The sequence below is a fragment of the Urocampus carinirostris genome, chromosome 13 (assembly GCF_059441175.1).
Source record: "Urocampus carinirostris isolate Australia breed hairy pipefish chromosome 13, RoL_Ucar_1.0, whole genome shotgun sequence".
Classification (NCBI taxonomy): domain Eukaryota; kingdom Metazoa; phylum Chordata; class Actinopteri; order Syngnathiformes; family Syngnathidae; genus Urocampus; species Urocampus carinirostris.
The window spans coordinates 18,856,353-18,882,907 of NC_142361.1; the positions used below are offsets into that span (position 1 = coordinate 18,856,353).

Here is a 26,555-nt window from a genome sequence, read left to right on the forward strand (position 1 = left end):
TCTCCCATCCATTTTCCTCTCCAACGTTGGCTCTCTGGACAATAAACCGGACCATTTTCAACTGGAACTAACATCGAACCGTGATATGACGATCTGCTGCGCTATAATTCTGACGAAAACATGGTTAAACTTATCTATCCTGGCTGACGCTTAAGGAAACTGTGCGGGTCAGATGTATCGACATTTCGTTCTGTATACACTTGTACATGAATGACAATAAAGTAAATCTGAATCTGAATCTGAATCTAAATCTGAATAAAATATGGTAAGGATAGCTCAAACCACAGCCACACTTGGCAGACTTAAACCAATCTGGAGGGACAAGAACATAGCAGTGAAATCGAAGATCAGACTCATGTAAGCGCTGGTTACATCCATCTTCCACCATGCTTGCGATATATGGTCTATCACGGCAAAGCTGGAAAAGAAAATCCTGGCCATGAAGATGTGCTGCAATAGGAAACATCTCGGCATCAGCTATTTAGCACATGTCACGACCCAGAATGGAATCTCGGATTCAATTGCGTTTGTTTTAAAGGAATCTTTATTGGATTTGGAAGCTGATGGTTGTCGGTCGCTTGCAGCGTTGGACTGAACGGCAGTTCCATGACAGGTAGGCAGAATCAATACGTCTTAGCGGGCAGGTCGATGGCCAGGGCAGGAGAGTAGATCGTAACGCGTGGCAGAAACAGGTCGGAACCGAAGGCAGGAATCAAAACAGGAGAGTAGTCTTTGGTACTTGGTAATCTGACGAAACACACAGGAACACAGAAGTACGCTCTGACGTCCTGGTCTGGACGCTGACTGCTTAACAAGAGAACAACAGCCAATCAGAGAGCGCGCTCCAGCGCGCCAAACGATTGCCACAGGTGTCTTCACTTTGGCAATCATGACAGCACATGTGACAGAAAAAACAGTTCGCAACACCATCAGAGGGGATATTGGACATTACAAAGAACTTTTGTAAACTGTGCACGGACAAAAACTTCAGTGGTATGGTTACAACTGGCCAAGATCGTTCTCCAGGGTACAGATCAAGGGGGCAGAAGAAGATGAAGACAGAAAAAGAACCGACCAACAACATCAGGGAAAGGACTGGTGCCAACTTTGCCACAACCCACTCAGGCCAGGAATCATCAGCAGTGGAGAGAGCTGTCCAGAGTTACATCCTGAGAGGTAGCCAACAAGCCAGATGGTTAATGGAGTCGTGAACCATGAACCTATCAAATTAGTGTTTAGTTGTTGTCATCCTCACCATTTGCATGTGAAACACTTGGTTAAGACAAGAAAACAGATCTTCAGGGGGGTTTTTATGTTGGAAAAGGAGAAGTGAACATGTTCAGTGACAAACACAGGAGACCGTTACATTTCTTCAACTTCCTTTGTGTGCTGCTAATGTCAGCACAATTGGGGTGTCGTTGGGTGTGCACTTTGTGTTGATGTGGAGTTGAAAGGTCATGCAACTGCTAACTCGAAGCATTTCTTGTCCAGTTTCATCTTCCTCAGAATAAGTAGTCCCGTATTTAGAAGTTGAGTTTTCGAGGAATGCACTTTGCCCCGTAATACAGTGTGAAAAAAATACCTGCAACATAACAATGGAAATTGATGATTAAAAGTGATTTTTATTCATGATAACATTTCAAGGAGCTCCAATAGCCAAGTACACGTGTGTCAAACTCAAGACCAGCGGGCCAGATATGGCTATGGCATTTTAAGTGGCCAGCGAGAGCTTATAGGTCCTGAGTGTCTACAAAAAATACCCCAAAAGAAATGAAGAAAATGCTTTGACCAAAAACTAATTTTCCCACAATGCCTTTCAACTTCAATCGCCGCGACCGTGTTTCTACACCGATGATAACATGTAGGATGGATTTTAATAATGATCCCAAAGTGGGGGCAGCACGGCAGTGCAGTGTTAGCGCGTGTGCGGCACAGTTCTGAGGTCGTGAGATCAAACCTTCCTGTGTGGAGTTTGCATGTTCTCCCCGTGCTTGCGTGGGTTTCCTCCGGGCACTCCCGTTTCTTCCCACATTTCAAAAACATGGATGTCAGGTTAATTGGCAAGTCCTAATTGTCCCTAGGTGTGAATGAGCGGGCGAATTGTCTGTCCCTGTGTGCCCTGCGACTGGCTGGCAAACAGTTCAGGGTGTCTCCTGCCCACTGCCCGAAGATGGCTGGGATGGGCTCCAGCACCCCAGTGAACCTACTGAGGATAAGCGGTGCAAATAATGGATAAAGGGATTGATGGATCCCGAAGTTTCCAGAGAGAGAAAAGTTCATGCAGACGGAAGACTTTTTCTAGAAAGATGGGAAGGCAATAATTGTTTGTGCTTCAAGAAGGAAGACCGGTATTTTTTGTTTTACAAAGCAATGTCAGTTTGCAAAGAGATTTATTTGCGTTAACATTTTGACACCAAACATGAAGCTAAGTACACTAAAGCTACCCTTCAAGAGAAGCAACAAGTTGCAAAAGGATTAAAAGGCAAACTACAGTTGCAGCAGAGTTTCTTAACAAAATGCGACAACAGCTGTAGACTATCTTCGAATTTTTAATGACTATATGTAAACCGCGGTGTACCCGTCCCACCAAAGATCCACATTCACGCTGGACTGGATGATGAGGTTTTTATTATAGTTGCTGCAAATGAATGAGTCACAACACAACACGTGGTAAGCTTCTCTGCTGGCTTTGATCTCTATGGGGGGAATTAGCATTTTAGCACAACATGCAACATCCGGCAAAACTATGTGAAATGAAATGAAATGATCTGCATTTATATAGCGCTTTTCAAGTCAATGACTTCCCAAAGCGCTTTACAATGTGCTCCACATTTCCCAATAGCGGCCTTGCAGCCATGTAAGGCGCTAACCTGCTTATTGGGGGTATCAGGGGTTTAGTGTCTTACCCAAGGACACTTCGACATGTAACACGGACGAGCCGGGATTCGAACTGGGATCCCTTGATCCCAAGACGAGCACTCTACCTCCTGAACTACTGCCGCCCCTTAAAAGGTTACAGAAACAAAACGAAAATAAATCCGAACAGCTTGACAACATCAATCACATTACTGTGCATGTTGAGAGATTTGTCAGCTGTGGTTTTAATGTTTAAAATTAACTTTTTGCGGAGCACCAAAAGATCGTGTCTTACCGTTGACGGCACGTAGTTAGACTGCCAACAAACCCCACCTTCCGGTCACAAGTCAAAAGCCAAAACCAAACCTTACCCCAAACTAGCAGGTGGCACTGTTGGACTCATCATTGCAGGACACTTCCACAAAAACTATACAACATATTTTAGCAGGAATTTCAATAAAACAAAAGTTATTATTACACCCTTTACATATATTTTGAAAACTTACCGTATTTATATATTGAAATCAAAGACAAAACAAATGTTTCACATCAATGAACATTTCAGTTGTGTCTCACCACAATGTTTCTTTATTTCCTTGGACAAGCTGATAATTAATGGAGTTATGTGGTTTTTCATAAGCTATATGTAAGCTCGGTTATATATAAAATGATTTATTTTAGAGCAACAAGTAAACATGTTTCTTTGCAACTGTAATTGTTCATTGAACAAGTTATTATAAATAATGAGTTATTTAACAATAAGGAGTCGTTTCATGACATTTGATCACATTTAGTTATATTTGTGAGTTATCTCTGGCCCGTTGAAGGCAGCCATAATGCTGATGTGACCCTCGGTGAAACTAAGTTTGACACCCCTGGCCAAGCAGTTCTATTTCACCTGTAGGAGGCAGTATAAAATATTCTACAGGTCTGCTGACGAGGAGATCTTAAATTAAATAAACGAAGAAGAAGAAACGGAAGCTTCCAGTGATGGACGCAATGCTGTCGTCCACGTCGTCCGCGGCGGCTCAGTCCTACCACAATGTGGCGGACTTTTACCCCAGAAAGTTGGGGCCCAAACCCGACGTCGTCCCGTCCGGCGTTACCGAGCGGAAAGTGGGCCCGCTGGACAAACTGGACATGGTTGCGGTAGATGTCATCAATGTCAGCGAACATGGTTTGTTATGCTAACAGGCTACATGCTAACTCGCAGACTTCGATGACTGATGCTTTTCGGGAATTTGGCTCGACTCTCTTTGCGATTAGCAAAGAAAATAAGGCCAGCATATTTTTGTCTATAGCATACTCAACATTACAATTTCAATTATATTAAATGTACACATAGTCAAAATTTAACGATATACAATAAAATTGTGTTCATGTCAAACTTAAAATCTATGAACTCACCACTGCTGTATGTGCTCAGCTAAGTTTACTGTCAGAAACAAGCGTCTCATTCAAATAATTAAACAATCTTATTTAAGGAAAGGTTGTAAAACACCTCCAAACATTTGTACGCTGAAACGATGCAGTGCTAAATCCTAAAAAAAAAATTAAAAAAAATCAATTTTCGGCTGCGTTATGCGACTTCGGCGTTATGTTGTACTTCGCCTACGCGCACGAAGTATGTTACCAAACAAGTATGATGTTAGGTCGCATGCATTGGCCTGCACAATTTAAAATGATTAAAATGATTAATTTACATCTATTTTATCAGATCAGTGGTTTATTTTTTATTTTTTTCAGTTGTAAATGGTAAATGGATCAAACGGGCTGCAACTGACGATTATTGTGATAATCGATTAAATTGATGATTATTTGTTTGATTCATTGCCAAATCGGATAGAGAATATATGATTAATTCCCTTTTTCATATTTCTAAATTTGGGTGAATTCGAAAATAGTGCATAAAATGGATTACCATACAAAAGTAAACTGTAAAAAATGTCAGTGTTTGTTAAATAACTTAACAGTAAACAAAAATACATACAAATTATTGGTATACATCTGCAAATGTATAACATAGTCTTATAAAAAGTGCAATAAAAGGGCATTTTTGTCGTTTAAAGGGACATAAGCTTTTGCAACAAGAAATAAATGCAAATGTGAAAACCGAGTAACATGATTTTCAACATTCATAAGAAAAAGTAACCACTGTCCCCTTTGTTCAGTAACTCACTCATGCTTCTTTTTTTTGTGAACTTTGCATTGCAATACAAAAATGTGAGCACGTCAATGAGGACCTCCAGTAATGACAGCTCCTTGCTGTGACTTTCATGATGTCTCTCTCTCTTCATGAAAATTGTCATTGTTTGCTGTTTTCTATTGAGATAAGAACGTATAGTATTATTATTATCATGGAACAATTTACAGAGACACAACAATCACTTAGACTTTTGCAGACTTTGGTTGAATTCTTTTTTCTGTGTCAGTCATGTTCCATGAGTTAAATTTAGCGTAGCATTTCAAATAGTGCCTTAATTTGCACTTCGACTCGCTCTCATACCCGCAGACTTGCGTTGCGTGTGATGTCACTGGCTCAGCGACATGCTGAGTGACGCTTAAATCACACGATACAACGAATCGATGAACTAATTTAATGCCAACGCTTTTAATCTTCGATTTTATTGATTCATTGTTGCAGCTCTAAATGAAACACTTCCAACTTGATCATAAATAACCATTTTAAAGGAATACTGTATATTAAAGTGATAAGTTCAATTCTAGCTCCCTGCCTCCTAATGTGGAGTTTGCTTGTTCACACCGTACATATAGATTTTCTCCGGGCACTCTAAAAACTTGCAAAAACTTGGGTCGTTGGCAATTCCAAATTGTTTCTAGGCATAAAAGTGTGTCTGTGTTGGCTCAGCAATTTGCTGTCAATTAGACTTTAGTGTCCCTTTCACACTGTCTGAAGTCAGCTGGGGTGGGCTTCGGTACCCATCCACCCGTCCATTATCTGCAGCCCATCCTAGCTATGTTCGGGCAGTGGGCAGGGACCCCCTGAACTGGTTGCCAGTCAATCGCAAGGCACACAGACAGAACACTTACTCATTTACAACCAGGGACAGTTTGGAACTGCCAATTGAAATGGAACGGGAGCGCCCGTAATAAATCCTCACAAGCACAGGGAAAACATGCAAACTGCACATGAAGCTGGTAGCTGGATTTGAAGCCATGACCTCAGAACTGTGCCGTGGAAGTGCTAACCACTCACTCACCATGCTGTCCGGCTTCAGTGCCCATGCAACCCTTTTAAGTATAAGCAGTTGAATTATGAATGAACGTTGAAGTAGGAGTTTTTTTTAATTCTATTTTGCTGTAATCAACCGTAGTTCTTATTGCCTCTAAATATTCCATTTGTTTTCTCTTCATGATGGTTCTTTAACAGGAGCGTTGTTTGCCCAACCAGAGCATCGTCAATTAAAAACAACAGCAGAGCTAGACTGTAATCTATGCTGGAGCTTTGCAAGGGCATCGTCAAATCTGCAATTTAGCAAACCTTCATCACAGCAGAATTTGGACTTGTTGTTGTTATCAAATTCACAGCAAAATTGTGCCGGATAATGTTTTTACGATCACTCACAATAATGGCATTGTGTCTGTTTTTGTCCTCAGAGATGCCACAGTTGCACAAGAAGAAGCACGACACATACGTCCTAGTGAGTAATTGTTTTTCATTTTTCTTATATTTTGTTGTCATCCTTAACCCAACTTTTGGTCAAAGTCTGTTAGAAGTAAATATCCCTATGGGCAAGAAGCTTTGGGCCTAACCCCGGATTTTTTGTGCACTCAATAAGCTGCCTGTGCGTGTTTTCATCCACAATCAATGTTACTTCTTCAGGTGATTTATTTTGTGATAGTTTTTTTCCTATGTTTTTCATTGGCCACGGTGGTCTTTGGGAATGTTGTGTTTTCCTGGCGCCATATTTTGAATAGATGCGCATCGATCACAGGTTTTTTTTTCCGGGCCAATTATTGCCCTCAAAAAATGTGTCTTGTTCCTACTGGGCTATTTTTTTCCTACCTATTGGGGTACTGAAATTGATGGGCCGTGTTGAGTAGAGCCAAGTCAACAAATCTATGGAATTGAGAAGCATTAAGAAGAGCACAATTGATTAGCATTTGGTAAAATAGTCAGTGGCCTAAGTGTCCAGGCCAGCTACGCAAGTGTGGGTCTCTACTGCGCTCAAGGTGTCGATCGAAAGATGTTTCATCACAAAATATTCATGCTCCGCAGTGGAGACAGGAATAGAATGGCCTATTCTAAGGAATGTTCCTTAAAGGTTCCTCTCGTATCTTGCGACCCAGACTGCAAAAACTGGCCGTATTGCTCTTGGCTGTCCCGGGACCAATATGGGATCCCACTGCAAAGTTTAACAGCTTCAGGTGATGGAAAACTCATTGAGGCTTATCTATTTTTTTATTTGCCAATTTATATCCAATATTATTCCTGGCAATATCGTGCCATGTTTTTCCAACTTGTAACAACTTTCCTTTAACTTTCTCTTCAATAGAGTTTTCTGCTTATATTGCCAATCTTTTGTGGCCACACTTCCAAAACACGCCTGTAGGTGGCATTGCTGGGCAAGTCATGTTTCCTGGTGTTTTAATCGACCTCTTTTAATTTGAAATCGAGAAATGCTTTTCAAAATTTGATGTGTTAAATAATCGCTTGCATGCTTATTTTGTACAGGGCACAATTCATCCTTTCAGGAAAACCCACCGATCCTTCCCTGGAAAACTGTTACAAGAATTCCAATTAGTCACTTCTGACAGACGGGTGAGTGTTTATCTTTGGTCTGTGCGCGTGAATAAGATTATAATAAAACGTACTTCCGGTTATATTTGACTAGAAAATGTGGTTGAACGTTTTCAATAATATTTCATCTTAATTGGCAGCCAAATCTTGTGACTGGTGATAGACAGCCCAAGGAGTTAGTTTTTTTGCCTTTACGCCTACATTTCTGATTCAGGTTTTTAATAAGGCGTCCTGATGTCAAATATTCAAATGTGAAGCAATTGTGAATGTGTTTGTTTTCTTCATATTTTTGTCTTCTTTTCAGATTTTTCTCACTGCATTAATATTGCTGAGTCAACATTGCTATTTGGCTTTTAGACTTAAATTTACAAACAACGCAAAAATTGATTAGATATGGGGTTTTTGGGTCACCAAATATTTTTATTCACTGTCATGTTGATAAGAAATATTCTTGTAATGGAAACTACATGTACGATTTCGCGTAAAGCCCCACCGCAGACTGACGAAGCAAAATAGACCTGACCAGAAGGCGGCGGCACATTGCCATGGGGGCCAGCCTGGAAAGAAAGGGGGAGGGGACTGTTTGCACTGGAATTGCCACTCTGTTTGCCCACATACGTGCGCGCACACTAACAGAATCTCACGTATTGTGTGTGTGAGTATGCGCATGCATGTGTCTGGCTAGTGCTGTCAGCAAACGCCTCAGCGCTGTCATAACACTAGGCATAGTGTAATTGTGGATTTTACAGCACAACAGCGCATGAAGCACATTTCATCTGACAGGTGCACACACACACACACACACACACAAATGCATGGACACAGGTTTTTGTGGTGCATCTAACACCGAAAAGCACTTAGGGGTTGTGCTGTGTCTTGTGTGTCCTTGTGCTTTCTTGTATTGAAGATACGGCAGATTTGGCAGCAATTGTCCTTTTTGTGTCTTTAACGTATGCAGATTCGGACTTCCTTGTAGTACAACATTTTACCACATCATGCCACCATAAGGACTGTTTTATTTTTCAAACAGATAAAGATTTCCACAATGCATTCACAATTAACTATTTTGTGCGCCTAGTTTAGGATTTTACACATTACTAATTTTATTTCATACGAATGCTGCAAACAGCAAAAACTGTATCCGAGCTAAGTTGGACATGTCACTGTTATCCTCTACAATTTAGATTTGAATTCAATTCTTGAATATGTTATTGTTGAATTGAACGTGACCTGATCAAAACTACCTCATCTCCTGTAATATAAGGCACACCGTAGTACTAGGCGCATCCCCAAAACATAGTCTTTGTCCTATATTTTTCATATATAAGGCACATGGACTTAAAACTAAAGTAAGAGTGACAATATTTGTTAATAATAATAATAATAATAATCATTATTCATTCATCTACAGTGGTACCGTTGTGTATGAAACGGGAACCTGGGTCACGACAGTGAGTGCGCCAAAACTTCACTAGACAACCAACTGTACAAATGACCTACAAAAAGGCATTACATTTTATCTCATCACACATTTATTACTAATGGTGCCAGAGACAAATGGTAAAGAATGGCGAAAAAAAAAACAGTCTGACTAAAAGATACAATTGTGGTCAAAGGTTTACATACACATGTGAAGAACATAATGTCATGGCTCTCTTGAGTTTCCAGTTATTTCTACAACTCTGATAACATGGACAAAAATAAGACTTTCTGGAGGAAAGTTCTGTGATGAGACGAAACAAAAGAGAAAAGGGAAGGTCTTTAACCCCAAATACACCATGCTTACCGTCAAGCACGATGGTGGTAGTCTTATGCTGTGGTGTTGTTTTGCTGCCTATGGAACTGGTGATTTACAGAGAGTAAATGGGATAATGAAGAAGGACGATTACCCTTAATTTCTTTAAGATGATTTAAAGTCATCAGCCCGAAGATTGGGTCTTGGGTGCAGTTTGGTGTTCCAACAGGACAATGAACCCAAATACACATAAAAATTGGTAATGGAATGGCTAAATCAGGCTAGAATTGGGGTTTTAGAATGTCCTGACTTAAACCCCATCGAGAACTTGTGGACAATGCTGAAGAAACAAGTCCATGTCAGAAAGCCATCAAATTTAACTGAACTGCACCAATTCTGTCAAGAGGTGTGGTCAAAGATTCAACCTGAAGTTTGCCATAAGCTTGTGGATGGCTACCAAAAGCGCCTAATTGGAGTGAAAATGGCCAAGTGACATTTTACCAAATATTAGCGCTGCTGTATGTATATTTTAGACCCAGCAGATTTGATCACTTTTTCCGCTAACCCATATTAGTCATAAAAGAACCAAACCTCATGAATATTTTTTGTGACAAAGAGTGATTGGAATAGATAGTTCTATCAGAGTTGTAGAAATAACTGGAAACTCAAGAGAGCCATGGCATTATGTTCTTCACAAGTGTATGTAAACTTTTGACCACAACTGTACACATAACCACAAACAAGCAGGACAAAGGAAACAACTTTTTGGTGTATCTGATGATAAATCAGTCTTTGCGTTTATTAATATCCTTCAGGATGAATTACTGTTTTCTCCATTCTCTAACATTTGTGTCTGATACCGTGAGTACAAATAATTTGATAATGAGATAAAAGTTTTCGTGTATTATTATTATTGTAGGTTTCAAATCGGGGGATGATGTAATGGTAGTATTTGCAGCCCTTTGAGATTATTTGTGATAAAGGGCTTTACAAATAAACATGACTTAACTATTATACATATCACTGTTGGTGTAGGGGGCTAGGGTTCGGGGATATCGCAACTGCAACCTGGGTTCCGTTCCCATTGCATACAATGTTTTCTAGTAGTAACGCACATAAATACTGTATGCATTTCCAATTCTATCCACAAGTATTTACCGGTATGTATGTCGCACCTGGTTGTAAGGAACACTTTCGAATTACTGGCCAATTTTGGGTATCTAGGTGCGCCTTATTGTCGGGAAAACACTGTAAAAATAATTGTGTATCAAATACATCTAGGGTCGTCTTTTGTTTTGTGTTGCAGTCATGGAGGATCCTGCTGTTTGGTGTCCTCAACCTGCTTTGCACTGCCTTTCTCCTCGTTTGGTGCAGCTCCACCAACAGCATGGGTATGCACACACTAAAATACTAGGACACAAGAATATGTGCATACACGTGGACTCTCACACATGTCACTTTAACCCATTCTCTCAAACCCTTACGCACCAACCTGATGTGTCACACAATCACATTGTCTCTTTCACACATTCACCTACTCGTCCAAGTACATACTAAACACACTATCTCTTGCACCATACCTTAAGCACCTGCACTCCTAGTACTCTCACTCACACATTTACTTGTGCAGACAAGCACACTGGATTAAGTATTGATTGACATATCGAAAGACTGCCATTCACTCACAAACTCTGATCTCGTATTCTGCATGTGTCAAAGTGCTGCCCAGGCAGAGATGTTGTGTTTGCATTGTCGCTGAAACACAAGCTGCTGATGACGCTGCAAAACTGTATGTGGGCAGGAGTCTGTATCTATACGCTTGTGTGTGTTGGTCAGTGATCCCGTATCAAATTGTGCAGTCACCAACGAGATCATCTTTCAGTCTTTTACAGGACTGCAGCTTTTTGTCTGCAGACACGCACATGCTTATACTTATGTCCTTGTGAGGACACCAGTTAACCTAATTAATTTCCTAGCCCCTTTCTCTATTCTTCGCAACTGATTGCCTCAATGCTTCATTTTACTTTACCTTACTTCAACCAAAATGCAATTCAAACTTTAAAACCCAGTTTTGACCTTCTTAATAAATCCTGAATTTGTGAGGACTGGCCAGTGTTATTCAAGATTCGAAGTGTTTATTGTCATATGCACAGTAAAAAATCGCGATTCCCCGCACAATGAAATTCTTTCTTTGCTGTCCACACAGTTGCAAGAGTAATAGAGGAATATTATGAATATCGAACGGATAAAAATACAAGATTACCCCAAGATGAGTTAAGGCAATACGATAAAAGAAAGATAAAACACAGTTTAAAGTAAAAGTGTACTGGTCTGTATGGTCCAGTTTAAAGTGTCTATGAGGTGCATCATTCCATATTGCTTCAAGTAGCAGATCTGGCCCCCCACAGTCTGATCATGTATTCATTGTCCCAAAATGTTATCACTCTGGTGGTAAAACACTCACACCAGTCCCTACAATGTTGTTAAATACAAGAAATACTCACACAAAAGCTTGTAAGCAAGTAAGCAGTTTAGGCACGATTTTGTCCATCGAGTCATGATTGTGTCCAGTTAGTCCTCACTGACAAATAGTGACAATAGCCTCTTTGTGTCACTTACACCTCCCGTGTGTGTTGTGTGGTTGTACGTGTGTCATGTACACTTTCGTGTGCAAGTGACACAAACACATCTCAGTGGTTAGAAAGTGTGTGCGTAAGTAAGTGATGTCCGTGTGTTCTGTCTGTCACCTATGTCGGTCCACCAAACATTTCTTGACACAGACATCTCACACAACCAAGACAAAGTATCCCAACTCATTGCCATTACTTCTAGCGTGAGCACGGCAACACACATTTGAGTAAGTTACAAGTACTTGCTTGTGTTAAACTTTTTGATGACATTTAATGATTAAATAAGGAAGATTCAGAAATCACACAATTGCCTATTTTTTTAAACCGTTTTGTATTAACTTTGTTTTCAAAATATTTTATTAATGAGTTCAAAAAAGGTGTCATGTATCGCTTGAGGTGCTGTTGGATACTCTTGAATAAAACTTTTCTGTATTCATTTTTCTTGGTTTGAGTTGTTGTTTGGACTGTACTTGAAGCAGGCGTTTTCTTACTTTCACTACTTTATGTCACATTAATAAATAGGAACAGAAAAAAAGTTGGGACGAGCATGAAATCACGCTACACCCCACAGCCGTCACCCACATTCCTCCTCCCTAATGTGTTCATCCCCGAACAGCTTTGCTGAAAGACAAAAGAGCTAGGTGTTATAGAAAAAAATATGTAATGTAACTCAGTTGGACATTGTTAACACATACTTAATAGAGAAAATATTTCACTTTTAACACCTCAAACGAGGCACCCGTCCTTTAAGAAATCATCAGAAATGAACCCGATAGCATCACCATCATTTTTAAATGTAATTATGTTATCGCGTTCATTACTCGCAATAATCTATTGAGCTGGTAAAAGTGTACTGATCTTACACTAGTTATGATTTTTACTGAAGTATAAAATTTAAATGATGCATCAATCATACAGTAGTCCTGATTTGAAATGGAAAAGCTCAAGGCTAGCCTAAGAGTGAGTTCAGTGAGTTGTTGCAAATAGTGTTCAGTTTCTGAGTTGCACTTTGCACAGGCCATGTGGGTCCTGTTGCCTAATATCAGAGAGCTTCGTCCTAATATTCAAACTCTGCAGGAATGTTTGTGTTATGCATTGGTCCATCTATTATCACGGTTGCTTGAATTTCCTCAACACACTCATGATCTGGCTTCTATGTGTTTCCATGCGCATGCATGTCCTTAGGCTTTGTGTGTTCCTGTATGCCACAACACAGCTGGTCAAACCTTCCATGGTCCTGCACACACATTGTTATTTTTTATTCCTATTCACCAGCACATGGTAAAATGGCCTTTTCCATACAGGGAAGAAACAGATGGGAATTGCTACTGTACTCATATTTTAATAACACAATATTAATCTGAAATCCATGTCACCATTGCAAAAATATTTTACCTAACTTTTTTTATTTGTTGAATGAAATTAACCCTTGAAACAAATATGTAACGGGGAGTCCACATCAGAAAAAGGAGGCCCTTTTGAGTGTTAATTCTCAAAGCCCCGAAGACAAATGCATGTCTGTTAGTTAAGCTCCCCCTCAACAAACCATTGCAAGCTCTTTTGTCGGTCTGATCAAGTTTCATTGATTTGATATCAACGCGGGTTTAACGTGTCTCCACCAGCTGCCGCTCAAATCCCACAGCGGAGATTCGAGATGCTAAAGGGACGCTTTCTTATCGACAGCGTTGCCGCACTCGCTATGTTTTCTCTTCTGATCGGAATGCTACCAGACCAAGCGCCACCAATGTGTGGGTGTGGCTTTTTTGTGCGTTTGTGTGCGAGAGAGATCATATCTCAAACTTAATGGTGTTAAATGCACAATTTCTTGCTGGATAGGACATTGTAAGGTCCAAGCGATGTTGGTTGTCAAATAGCAATGATAAGAGACTTGGTGGCTAAGCAACGCAGTCAGTCATGTCAGGTCAGCGGCTGGTTGGTGTGGGCCGCACTTTGATTGAAGCTTTTACTTTACGTCTGCAAAGTACACCAGGCTGCTTGGGTGCGCAGTCTCAGTTTACTGTTTACCGGAACCAGTGACACTAAGCACTTATTGCTTGCGGTTAGCTCATCCTCCACTCTGTGTGTGTGTGTGCATGTGTATGCGCATCTTTCCAGGATTTTAGTTGGCGACTGTTTTGAGGTTGTCAACTTAGTTTTTGTTTCCCAATGAGGCCTTGAAATACAAGTGGCCTTTGCACATATATATTTTGGGGTCTATTAGAACAAAATGGCTACACTAGCGCAGCACAGTGTTTCTGAATTTGACTAATTTTGATGATAAAAACGTAAACAACGATAGTTGCCACATAGCATTTGCTTAATGCTAACTCACAATAATCAATGACTGGCTAAGAAGTAGCATTCATTGTGGTAGCCTTAACGCATTGGTATACGTTGTCAGGATACATACCAACACTCAAGATAATTTTTGTTCTCCAAGGGATGCACCAAATTAAAATGCAATTCATTGGATTATTTTTTATTAATAAATTAGTCTTTTTTTTCTATTTTTTTTCAAAGCACTTTTTACCCATATTTTTTTTCAAACACTTGACATAATTTCAAATAGTGTTGACAATCTACAGTCATGAACCTAGAGGATTCTTTCACGGATTCTGTCCCAAAATTCCTTCAGAAAATTTGCAACAAGCATTTTTTTCCCGGCAAAATATTATGTTTGCATTATTTTTTTCAGGCACTATCTTGAGTGGCTGAAACACCCAATATCTTGCAAATATTTACTTCACCAATTTAAGTAGGAAATGGCTGCGTATAAAAGTTGTATGAGAAATAACATCAGGTCAAACGAAATACGACAAAATTATGTTTGTATAATCAAAACTTAGGTAAATAGGTTTTTCAAATAAACTATGATAAAAGAATATAATGAGAAACAATGAAATGAATAGGTGTTTGTAAATTTCCTAAAGCCAAATCTATGCAACGGGTCCGTCTCCGTATCCGTCTTTTCCTTACAACATTTGACACAAATGCTTTATACAAACACTTTAACTTATTTTTTCCTGACAATCTTGGTGGCTGCCTTTTGAATCAAAATCGAATTGGAATTCTGATTTTCATTTCAAAAGATGTCATTGCACTGAATCCACTCAGTAATTGCACTTTGAAATTTTCCTTAATGGGCAAGCATATCTATTATGTGTGCAATTGACTTTTAATTGGCAAGACGCACATGCCTCCTAACAGTTGGCAAATGATGCTGAGATCCCTTTGTCCTGCGATGAGTCAGAGGACCAAATTGACTTGGACCGGAAAAAATAATCCAATAGTATTTCTAAACAATTTGTTGGAGTGGAACTACGATCAGTGTGCGTATCTATGCATGCATGCATGTCTGTGTGTGTGTTTGAAAGAGAGAGAAAACGATATAGGTGCTTGTGTGGACACATCATTAAATATTCATCCTCTAGCTCCTATTTCCCAACCATCATCCAGCCGTCCATCCATAGCTCTTTCTTTTTTTCTGTATTACTTTCCCTTCAGCCTACTTGTTTTCCTTCCTTCACTTATTCTATCGTTTTTATCATCTTTTGACTTCCATTGTATGCAATCTATGTGTGTGTGTGTGTGTGTGTGTGTGTGTGTGTGTGTGTGTGTGTGTGTGTGTGTGTGTGTGTGTGTGTGTGTGTGTGTGTGTGTGTGTGTGTGTGTGTGTGTGTGTGTGTGTGTGTGTGTGTGTGTGTGTGTGTGTGTGTGTGTGTGTGTGTGTGTGTGTGTGTGTGTGTGTGTGTGTGTGTGTTTGCGCCTTTTTTGTGTGTTCTGTCCTCTGGGTGTCACTGCAGGTCTGTCTGTCTTTCTCTGACTGTCCTCCATCAGATTGGCGTCTGCCTCCATCTGTCTAGCTCTCTTGCGCTTAAGCTCTTGCAGCTCTGTCGCTGCATCTCATTCACCCTGCTAGCCAGCTTGTCCGGCCGCTCGTCCCACTGTCCGTCGTTCCGTCTGTGAGTGATTGAGGGGTCTCAGTGGGTCTTGCTCTGTCAGGATTACGCACCGTCAGGTTGGCCAACACAGACGCTGGCGCTGGGGAAACAAAATGTTCCTCTCTGCACAAAGCCGCTCTAATCTGTGTATTTCATCTCAACGCTGCGTCCGATTACTGCAAGCTGCCAGTAAGGGTGGGCATGCAGGAAGACATGCAGACAGACAGGTTAAAGGGGGACAGCAGAAAGGCAAATTAGACAAGCACACTATAATACAAACAGGCAGAAGGATCGATCGGAAAGTAGTTAGACAGGCAGTATGTTGGACAGGCAAAAAGAAAGGAAGTAGAGACAGACTAGTGGACGAGTATGACTGCATATAAGATGGTGAGCAAGTCAAGAGACTGGCAGATAAACAAGTAGACGGGCACTTGTGAGTGGCTAGAATAGATAATCTTTGATGAGGAAAAGCTTTGTTATTGCTTGCTAGTCAGACTGTTGAAGTAATGTCATTGAGATGACAGAGTCAAGTCATATTTATTTGTATAGACCTCAATCACAAAAATGCTTAAAGGGCTGCTCAGACCACCATTACAACATCCCCTGATCTGAAACCAACATGAAGGAAAAGGAAAAAAACTCAAGATGAGGAAAATGAAAAAACCATGAGAAGGGCCACACATGAAGTAATTCCACCTCCAGGATGTTTATAAGTGTGAACTGGACGTGTATAATACGCATTATTCTCGGGATGACAAATGACAAATCTAGTGCTTGTTCACTCACACCAGGGAGTTGATATGAGTGGAACTTTTGCGGTAGCAACGTTTATTATTTAAAACGTTTAACTTAAATTATAAATCAGCGCCACGGTTTGATTGTGGGTGGGTGGTTTTGGCTGGTTGGGTGTGTGTGTGTGTGTGTGTGGGGGGGGGGGGGGGGTGATTTGGCAGATGGGTAGTGATACTGTTATTTTAAATTAATACAAAACATGTATTGTGTTCCAGCTCTTACAGCCTACACCTACCTGACCATCTTTGAGCTCTTCAGGTGAGTGTTATAACGACATAATTATTAGCATTTTCTGGATATAAAAATTGGTGGTGCCGTGTTTGTGCAAGGCAGGCTTTGTTCTTATTTGGCTTTTCCTCTTTTACGCCAAAGATACATTAAAAAAGGTGGCGCAGAAGTGTGTATCACATGACTAACCTCAGTTTTCTGGGTAGATTTTTCTCTTTGTGGTGGTCATTCTCTACTTGTGTGTTGCAGCTTGGTCACGTGTCTTATCAGCTCCTGGGTGAGCATGAAGAAGCCCAGCCAGGTCTTTTCCTTTGGGTGAGTTGTAATCGCGCAATGAAGACATCAACTGCAAAAAATTGAGCTGCAAGTAATAGTTAGAAAAAAAAATCCACTGTTTGGACAAGTGAGCTTTCAAATTAGTTGATAAATGTAGAACATTTTTAAATGGTCTATCCAATTAGTGGCCCTTGAAGAAAATATGATCCAGATCTAACGCTCAAAAGTCCTAGACACCCGTACCTTGTAAATTTTAAACATCAAATCAACATGAAATGCATCCATTTTACTCTCAAAACGGGGCGGCAGTAGCTCAGGAGGCAGAGCGATCGATTTAGGATTAAGGGATCCCAGTTCGAATTCCGGCTTGTCGGTGTTACATGCCGAAGTGTCCTTGGGTAAGACACTGAACCCCCAATACCCCCAATAAGCAGGTTAGCACCTTACATGGCTGCACAGATCACGGCCGCTATTGGGAAATGTGAACCACAATGTAAAGCGCTTTGGGAAGTCATTGACTTGAAAAGCACTATATAAATGCAGATCATTTCATTTCATTTCAAACAATCGCAGGGTTTGGAAATTTTTCATGACTGGCTTTTTACTGTGTGACTATTTTATTTGGTGGTGATTTATAGGGACTGCAATGTTTTGATGGAATATTTCCATCATGTAAATGAAAATTGGCCCCTGATATATAATGTGTGTGTGTGTGTGTGTGTGTGTGTGTGTAAACATGGTCATTGGTCTGGCAATTAAGTGTGTTTGTGCGTGTGTGTGTGCATACGCGCTCGCTCTTTCAGAGCTTTGTGTGAATACTGACAAATGAACTTGAGGTGAGGAAGAGAGGCGCTCAAGTGAAAATCTGCTTTTCAGCTTCATTTGACTTGTCTATACATACATGCATCCATATGTGCGTGTTTTAGTGTACATTGGTTTCGACTTGTTTGTCTTTTGATGCATGTTCACTGAAGCACTTAATCAGTTCATGGTTTCAACGACACCTTCATACTGCATAAAAAACATTCACAATACACTGTGTATTGTTGTATTTCTTATTGTGTTGGTGTTTTCTCAACCTGGATTAGAGACAGCTCTCACTTGAGAGCGACATCGCCACCCGCCAACATGACTACGAATGGGGCCAAACAGCGGTCACTACATGTGCGATACAAAAATCACTGACAACCTATTAACCTGCAAGTGTTGCCTAATCTGCCTATTGTTTGACTAGAAAGCTGTGCATTATGATATACCTATGCAAACACGCTGAAAATGTCCAGTCCATCCTTGGATTGCATGGAATTCTGCCCATAGTGCAGTAACTCATTTTGTGGTTAACATCCTTGTTTACATTTCGGACATATCAAATCAGTTGTTATGAGTTGTACTGTGATTCCAATTTAGGTGAGAAAAAAAATTAAGACTTTGCATGAGTTTCAAAGATGGATTTTTAAAATAATGTGATTTTAATTTGACAAATGAATGAACTACGCAGTCAATCATCCATCCATACATTTTCTGCACTGCTTATACTCACTGGAATCACAGACACACACAGTCAATCAATCGTCAAAACTTCTTTAACTAGTTTGAATTCAAGTCGTCCAAAAGCTGAATATTTCACGGCCCCAACCCTTATCTTTTGAACTTTTCATCAGGGCTAATTTTTTGCCATTCAAAAACTGTTTTTCGGCTTCAGCATTTCGAAGCACCCAATGTTGTATGTTGAGAAACAGAAATTAGAGCCTAATCAAACAAAGACGCCTTGTTGTATGTCCAAAATATGTTCTGTGAGAGGCCCACACGGACAATGGATGAAGGGGAAGGTTACAGGGTCGCCAACAGCAGTCACCGTGACTACTTTTTTGTGTGGGCTTCTGCTTTTGAGTTTGTGTGTGTTTTTGTTTCTGTCTGCTTGGACGTCTCCATTTGTGGCCCACCTATTGTCTTGAGCGTTAGTGTGTGTGTGAATTTTTTTGCACGTATGTGCATGTGTGCCATCCGTGCTGCTTTTGACAGTGTGACCTGCTTGTGTTCAGGTTTGACCGTTTGGAGGTTTTGGCCGTTTTTGCCTCCACTGTGCTGGTCCAGCTGGGAGCCTTGTTCATCCTCAAAGAGAGGTGTGTATGCAGCACACAACACACACACACACACACAAGAAAAACAGCAATATCTTGAGGCGTTTGCTATGATTTGAAGTCGCTCACACATCTTTGTTCATCTCTCGGTCACTCTTGTCTTCCTTCATTAAAATTTCAATTATTTTTTATTTCCACAACAACACCAAACATTTGTCCAACTGTCCCCTTCCATTATTTCCCTTCCACAAGGTGCCCCCCAATGCGTCCCCCCAATTTAGCACCCGGACAGAAGAATTGGACCCCGTATTAACTGGGTACCATTGCTCTTGAGCACAACTGTGCATACTTGACACACTCATGCAACTTTTTACTTCGCTGCTCAAGTGTCCGCCTGGTTGCAAGGGAGTTTTTTTGCTGGCCTACGTGTTGGCTCAAACAAGAGGGCGCTATTAGGTCCAACCTTTAATGTGAAAACAGAGCCTCTTTTATGCATATGAGTGTGCGCCAACAGACATAGGGACCCACATTTGAATGTGCAAGTCACAGCCTCACTTAAGTCACTCTGGGCTTTGGTGGTCCTGGATTTACTGCCATGTTTGTAGAGTCCCTGTGTGATGTTGTTTTTCAATCAAAGGAATAAATCGAGCCAACTGGAGGATCCTCTACCATCCAGAATGTAGGACTGAGTGGCCGTTTCTCATAGAAACAGCCTGGCGTCGATTAACCTGACCTTAACATGACCTTACCCCACCCCTTCAGTCTTAACTGTAGACACAGTGTACTGTTCCCCACTGAGACTCTTTAAAGTTGTCATCTTTGTTTGGCTGCTTTCTAAGTGGTTGGACAGGCGTAGGGGGGTGGCAGCACATTCAGCATCAAATTAAAACCAAAAAGTCGGCTTTAGTGACTAGAGAAGCTCAAGAAAGACATGTGTGCAAGTGTCCCTCCCTCCCCGACTGCTTTGTTTGGCTATCATGTGTCCACCCAGTAACATTCTGCCCCCTGCTGGTTTGGAGTCTGCAATGTGACGCTTGGCCAGATGGTTCATCATCTTTACCAACAATGGAATAGGTGTCAATCGATATGTTTACAGATAGGGGCAGAGGTATTGTTCAGTCCAAGGTCTGATTGCAAGGAGTAGTCGTGGTAATAACTGAAAACATTACAGAGTCCTGAAAGATAAGGTTGTGAAAACTCTGGTTTGGTATTTTGGGTTGTTTAATGTTTGAGTGCCACAAACACACTTCAGATGATGGTGTGCACTAACATAGCCTCGCTTCCGCGGAATTGAAAATTTACACAAGAGCTTATAAGGCTTGCGAGTCCACATTTTTCAAAGCCCCAGACCATACCAGATACATTGTCACTTGGGCTTGAAACCTGGACTGCCAATTGTTAGAAAGGGTTGTTGTCTCTGGGTTATTTTCGCGCTCATAATTGAAATGCATTCATAAAAATCCTATTCCCCAAAAAAACAAAACAGCTCGTTCAATTAATAGTGATCCACGCCTTAATTTTCTTTTGCCCACAAGGCTAAGCAAATTGTTTATTTCGCAGCATTTCGTGTGAAGATTTTTTTTACCTGCGCCCCTCGAAATTATTTACAAACCCATGAGGTAGAATCTGGGCAGAATCGATGAGGTGAAAAAAGACATTTTTTTTTTTCAATTTTCCATGTTCATTCTGTCACAGACAATATAAAAATCTTTATCCCTTTATGGGAAAAAGTAAACTGCCTACTTACATGGTGACGAAAATGCTGCTACTATATTGCTAGTATAACCCGTAAAGTACTTAGGAGGCATGTCCCGAACAGGATCTTGTTCTTGCAGTTTTGTAGTCTTGCTCCTAAATAAGAAACGACATAGTAGAGCTCGACAGCTTTCGTGTCTTGATTCAAAACATTGACTCGAACCATGCTCAACTCAAATACACCTTTCTCCCTTTTTCTCACGCTCGGGCCATTCACAACAAACATGCACAAAAGGAAAGTAAAGTAGACCTCAAACTAACAACACCCAACGATTTGAACGCAACTCAATGTAAATAATGCCAATGAATATACAAATTGTAAACAAATGCGCAGCACAAAGTTACGACATACTGGTTGAAATGTCATCAAACCAGTCACACACACAAACTGTCGTGCCCTTTCTATTAGTACAAAATTTATTTGAGTGTAAAATTAGATCATTTCGCAGATCAATATAAGTCACATTGGGCAGACCTTTGGGTTAAGCAAGAAAAGTATTGATGACCTCCAATGGTCCCTCTAATCTTACACGGGTCTGAACGTTCTCACAAAGTCTGTGATCGTCACTTGGAGGAACGATGAGCAACATCAGTCCCCAAGTGTCGCAACCAACTCATTACCAAACATGTCCGAAACCTAAACAAGGTTACACTTCTCTGTGTTTTCGCCATTGGTAAATAATTTTTCACATTTGAATCAATTGATTAATGTACTACGTAAGATTTCCTTTTTTTAAAGTATCGTTTGTTTCATCATCTAACATTTTGGGGGATTTATTTGGTCGGTCGAACAATACAGAACTGTGTTTATTCATACTTTTTAGTGGAAGTACAATGATGGCAACAGGATTGACTTAATATATTTGGAAATTATTTGAACACAAGACCAATCAAAGATATCTCCAAAAACTGTGTTTTTCTCTCCCTTTGTTTCTGGACGTTTTCTTTTTGTTTGTTTTTTTATCTTTTTTCCCATCTTTAATTTTTTTCCCTTTTAGTCTTTTTTTGTCATTTTGCTTATTTTTTCTAGATTTTTACTTCTTTTTTTCCAAGCTTTTAAATTTTTGTCTTGCTTTTTCCCTTCTCTCTTTTTGCTTTTTTGGTTAGTCACAAACTCTTTTTTGATGATTTTGTATCACTTGTACTTAATGGAAATGCTGTTTGTGGATTTTGGCCCGTCAGGAATCTTCACAAACGGGTCTCAGTTACGTGAAGTGTGTGACACTTCCATCCCATGCATAGTGTTTGTAATTGTCTTGTTTCTTTTTGTTTTGTCTTTTTCTAGCGTTGAACGCTTTATGGAGCAACCGGAAGTTCACACGTGAGTATTTCTCGGCATTGTTGCGCTTCCACAATAAAGAGCGGGTGGGGCTGAGGCATCATCCTACTAGATAGATATGGATTTGGTCATAAAAGAGAGTTCAAGTTTTATTTGGAGGGCTTAGTGGCTTCTGACAGGGATGTCTGTGTGTGTGTGTGTGCACACATATTCTTGCTGATAAAAGTGCCCACTCTGCTCCACTAATCACAAGGAACAATCCAGTTACGGGCCTAAAACTTCAGCTCCAATCTCTCACACACACACATTCTCACACACACATGCACAAAGCCCAGTACGAAGAGATTAAAGTGCAGCAACGAAGGAGAATGTTTGTTTTTCCACTTGGACACCTGTCCATCTCTCACATCATCCAATCACGATGGCTTGGGTAGGGCGGGAGGGCGAAACAAAGGCGTGTGCGCCTCAGGACTGGGTGGGACGGAGGTTGTAATCTGGTCACCGGAGACAGGTTTAAGGCTCGCTGAGTTTTAGCATCTCAAAGCCGCTGCTAATCTTTTGTAGCGCAGCGGGCAACCGCAAGTTGACGGCTAGGCCAACTTGTGTATTCATTGCGGCACGGTAGCGCACCACAGTGGTGATTTTGGCAGTTGCCGAAAATACAGGCGAAACAAGGCCTCACACAGAGGTCCAGTTTGTTTTTTTAAAAACACCCACCTGTCACACAAGACGTGATATTCCAACTCACAATGTTCGGGCATCACCTAAGAATTAAAGATGGAATATTTGCGATAGTTCACCAAGAAGCTCACTGAAACTCTGACACTGACTAACAAGTAGGCAATAAGATGAAAGACAAAAGGCAGTACCATTATAATTTTTTTAAATTACTTTTCTTCTTCTTGGAAAAATAAAAATATTGGTTCCAACTATGTGGAACATAACAAATTGAAGTGTTCATAAATTCAACATAATGAAAATTGCCCTCAAACTGCATGTATGGCTTTGGCCTGGAGAGGGACTGGCACCACCAGGCTATACTTGCTCAAGACACAACACAGGAAATGGTGCATCTACGACTCTAGTGCTTAAGGGATGGACTAACTCACCCATTTGATTTTAGGAAAACTATCAGTTACTGTCCCCTGCTTGAATGTGTTTGTGTTTTTTTTGTATTGTAGCGGTCGGCTGCTGGTAGGCACGTTTGTTGCCCTGATCTTTAACCTGCTGACTCTAATGTCTATACGCAACAAACCCTTTGCCTGTGTCTCACAAGGTAAGTGGACATTCTTTGTGGACGCATGTCACACCATAACAATAATAAGCCTCTTCCTCGCAAGGGAAACAAAAAAATTCAGATTTCTGATTATGTGTCGGATTATTCTCATGGTGATAATGACGACGATAAAATTAAACATGTCACTGTTGCTCAAAGGTCAGGGCATCATAATAATGTAATGTCAACAAATCTTGAGTCTTGAGCCCTCCTTATGCAAGACAATTGTTCCGTTTCAACCTTCTTACCCCTATGTTACGCTGATCGTTGGCTTTATATTTGCTGGCTTACTCCGCATTATCATCTCTTAATTTTGTACCCCTTCTCCTTTTTTGTGGACATGGTCTATGTTAAAACCAAAACAAAACAAAAAACAATTAAGCATTAAAAATGCATCCGGCTGGCAGGACAGCTTGAGAAGTGAGCACCTCATCGTAGCAGCAGGGAAAAGCCCTGCTACAACCCACTGGGAGATTTGCCAGCCACCGGAGGCTTACTGTCTAGCGTATATGTTATATGTTTGTGTCGTTTAAAATCGTGCTCGGAAATCCTTGATGAAACTTTAGCATTTTGTTGTAGTGGTATTTGATGGGCAGTTGGGGGCGTGGCTGCACCACGTTCGGTAGACGCGGTTCGACTGCTTGACAGTGAAAACAAACTGACTTCATTTTTTTTACTTTTTCCAATTTGTTAGTATATTCTCAAGAACATTGTTTAAACTTTGCACTGTGTGGTGTGTTTTACAACTACAATATTCAAATATCACATAACAGTGGTATAATCATAGGGGTGATTAAAAATAATGTACAAAAATACATTTGGCTTAAGGTAGACATTTTGCCTCTACAATGTATTTTCATTTATTTTAATGCCACAGAAATGTACGGTCTCTCCTAAGACAATTCTAGAATACGACCACTGCGAATTCAAAGTTGCTATAATGGCATGATTTCACGGTTAGTCCTCAGGAAGGTTTTTTTGCACTCTGGCAAGCTTTGGCTGCAAAGCTAACATGGCTAATGCGAATGAGGGATACAACCCCAGAAACCTGAAATGAAGTCTGAATATTTGCTGCGAGGAGGAGTAGCTTGCATTCAGTAATATAAATATTTCAAGTCTAAGAACCTTGCATATAACATTTGCATCTGTATCACAACTCCCATCTTATCTATCAATTTCACTGCAGTGGGACGTTTTTGATCCAACATACTGGTACCTGAGACAAGACTTTTTGTCATACATGAAAATTGGGATAGGTCAAGGCCAAATAGTCCTTGGGTGGACAAATTCGATAAAGGAAAACTGACATGCCTTTGTATTTCACACCCTTCGTTCTTTCTGACTTGAGATTTGCTTGGTAAAAGCTACCATTCATCCATATTCACTTATGTTTCATCAGTTCATGAATATTGGGCCTTATTTATGATTCTTTGGCATTCTTACTACGACGTTATTCCTTGTAGTTTCCTTGCTCTCTATGGAGTCATGATGAGCATGTACTGATGAATGAGGTCAGCGTGTGCGCGCGCGCGTGTGTGTGTGTGTGTGTCTCAGCTGCCTACACTATCCTTGTAAGCATGCAGTCTCAACATCACTTAACATCTGACATTTAGGGATGGGAGGGGCATGAAACCCCTCTCTCCCTTATTCTCTCTGATGGAGCAAGACTAAAAGTGTGTTACGCAACACTGTTCCAGACAGTGGTGATGTTTTGTGCCGGGGGGGGTGATAGTAGGTTGAGTGGGCCATGGTGGGCGAGCGAGCTGAAGGGACACGCCAACACACACTGGGCCAGAACTCTCCTTGTTCGCACACATCATAAATAAGTCACTCCATTCAAATGTTTGTTTAGACTTACTCATTCTGGCAAACCAAATATGACCGCCCCCCAACCTGCTCACCCCCGACTAAACACGGTAAGGAAGCGGATGAGAGTCTAGGGGGCTTTTGATACGGTGAAAGGTGAATCTCATTGTGAATCTGTTCAGTCGTGAAAAACCTGCTGCTGCTCACTGTATCATTGCCTCTGATTTTTCATTTTGGCTTGCTAATCAAGAAGGTCAGTTGCGTATTTTTTCAAGGAAACGGGGTGGGAAGCCTCTTTGAACCAAGAGAAGTTTACCTATTGTTTTCTCTAATTGATGTTTACTATGGTTTGTGCACTGACACCCAATGATAAATCTCTTGCACCCTGTTCATCTTGGAAGGGGGATTACCACTTGTGAGGCCCCGTCTTAAGTTTTCTTTTTTCCTTGTGCTGAGGTTTTGAGTTTTTCCTTGCCCGCATGTTGGTTTAAAATCAGGGCATGGTGTAGTTGTAACCTGTGCTGTCCTTTGAGACATTTTGTTATTAAGGGCTGAACAAATAAATCTGAATTGACTTGACTTGAATCTTTTGCACTCTGCATCAGCCATCGTTGGCCTCAAAGTACTGACAATGCTCTTATGTCAAAAGGATGGGGGACCCAAATCCTAGCTCATCATTGTCAGTCTGCTGAAAAATTAAGGAAGTTTGTCTGTGCCGATCCGTTTTATGACGTTTATCCCGTCATTTTGTATTCAGTTTAAGTTTTCCGTAGAATGACTTTCACCGTTGCCAAAAACATAAAATCCTTTTGGACAGCTTGTCTTGTCTTTCCGCCACCTTTTTTAAGCACTTCTTTTCCGAGGTAAAATTAAATATCCAAGGACCCAAATAGCTGAAAAAATTACCAAGCTTGATTGTTTTTTTTGTTTTTGTTTTTTCCCCTTGGGAATTTTGGAAAAGCACTTATGGCTTGCATGGACAAAAAAGGAACGAGTGGGCTGAGGCAAGATTCATTTCATTTTTGACACTCAACCAAGCAGAAATCGTCCATGACTGGTGAAAGCAGTTTTCAAGACAGTGCGACATACGTTTAAAGCGGTAAAATGCCCATGTGCTAGGACTTACCTCGGGGGAGTG

General features: G+C 40.7%; 1 protein-coding gene and 1 long non-coding RNA gene across 2 annotated transcripts in view; one reads left to right on the forward strand and one right to left on the reverse strand.

Annotated features, from left to right (window-relative positions):
• Window positions 1-514: 514 nt before the first annotated feature.
• On the reverse strand, window positions 515-11,950 carry LOC148353937 (uncharacterized). Its single transcript, XR_015852417.1, has 3 exons — window positions 11,858-11,950; window positions 1,256-1,582; window positions 515-1,169 (listed from the first exon to the last, which is right to left on the reverse strand). It is a non-coding gene; the product is annotated as an uncharacterized LOC148353937 (long non-coding RNA).
• Window positions 3,809-26,555, forward strand: part of slc30a6 (solute carrier family 30 member 6) — a 31,726-nt gene continuing 8,979 nt past the window's right edge. The window contains exons 1-9 of the mRNA XM_088351044.1: window positions 3,809-4,033; window positions 6,475-6,518; window positions 7,553-7,639; window positions 10,660-10,744; window positions 16,932-16,974; window positions 17,194-17,259; window positions 19,263-19,343; window positions 22,342-22,377; window positions 23,517-23,611. Of these exons, the coding sequence (XP_088207170.1) occupies window positions 3,847-4,033; window positions 6,475-6,518; window positions 7,553-7,639; window positions 10,660-10,744; window positions 16,932-16,974; window positions 17,194-17,259; window positions 19,263-19,343; window positions 22,342-22,377; window positions 23,517-23,611 (724 nt within the window). The 5' untranslated portion in view covers window positions 3,809-3,846. The remainder of the gene's footprint in view (window positions 4,034-6,474; window positions 6,519-7,552; window positions 7,640-10,659; window positions 10,745-16,931; window positions 16,975-17,193; window positions 17,260-19,262; window positions 19,344-22,341; window positions 22,378-23,516; window positions 23,612-26,555) is intronic.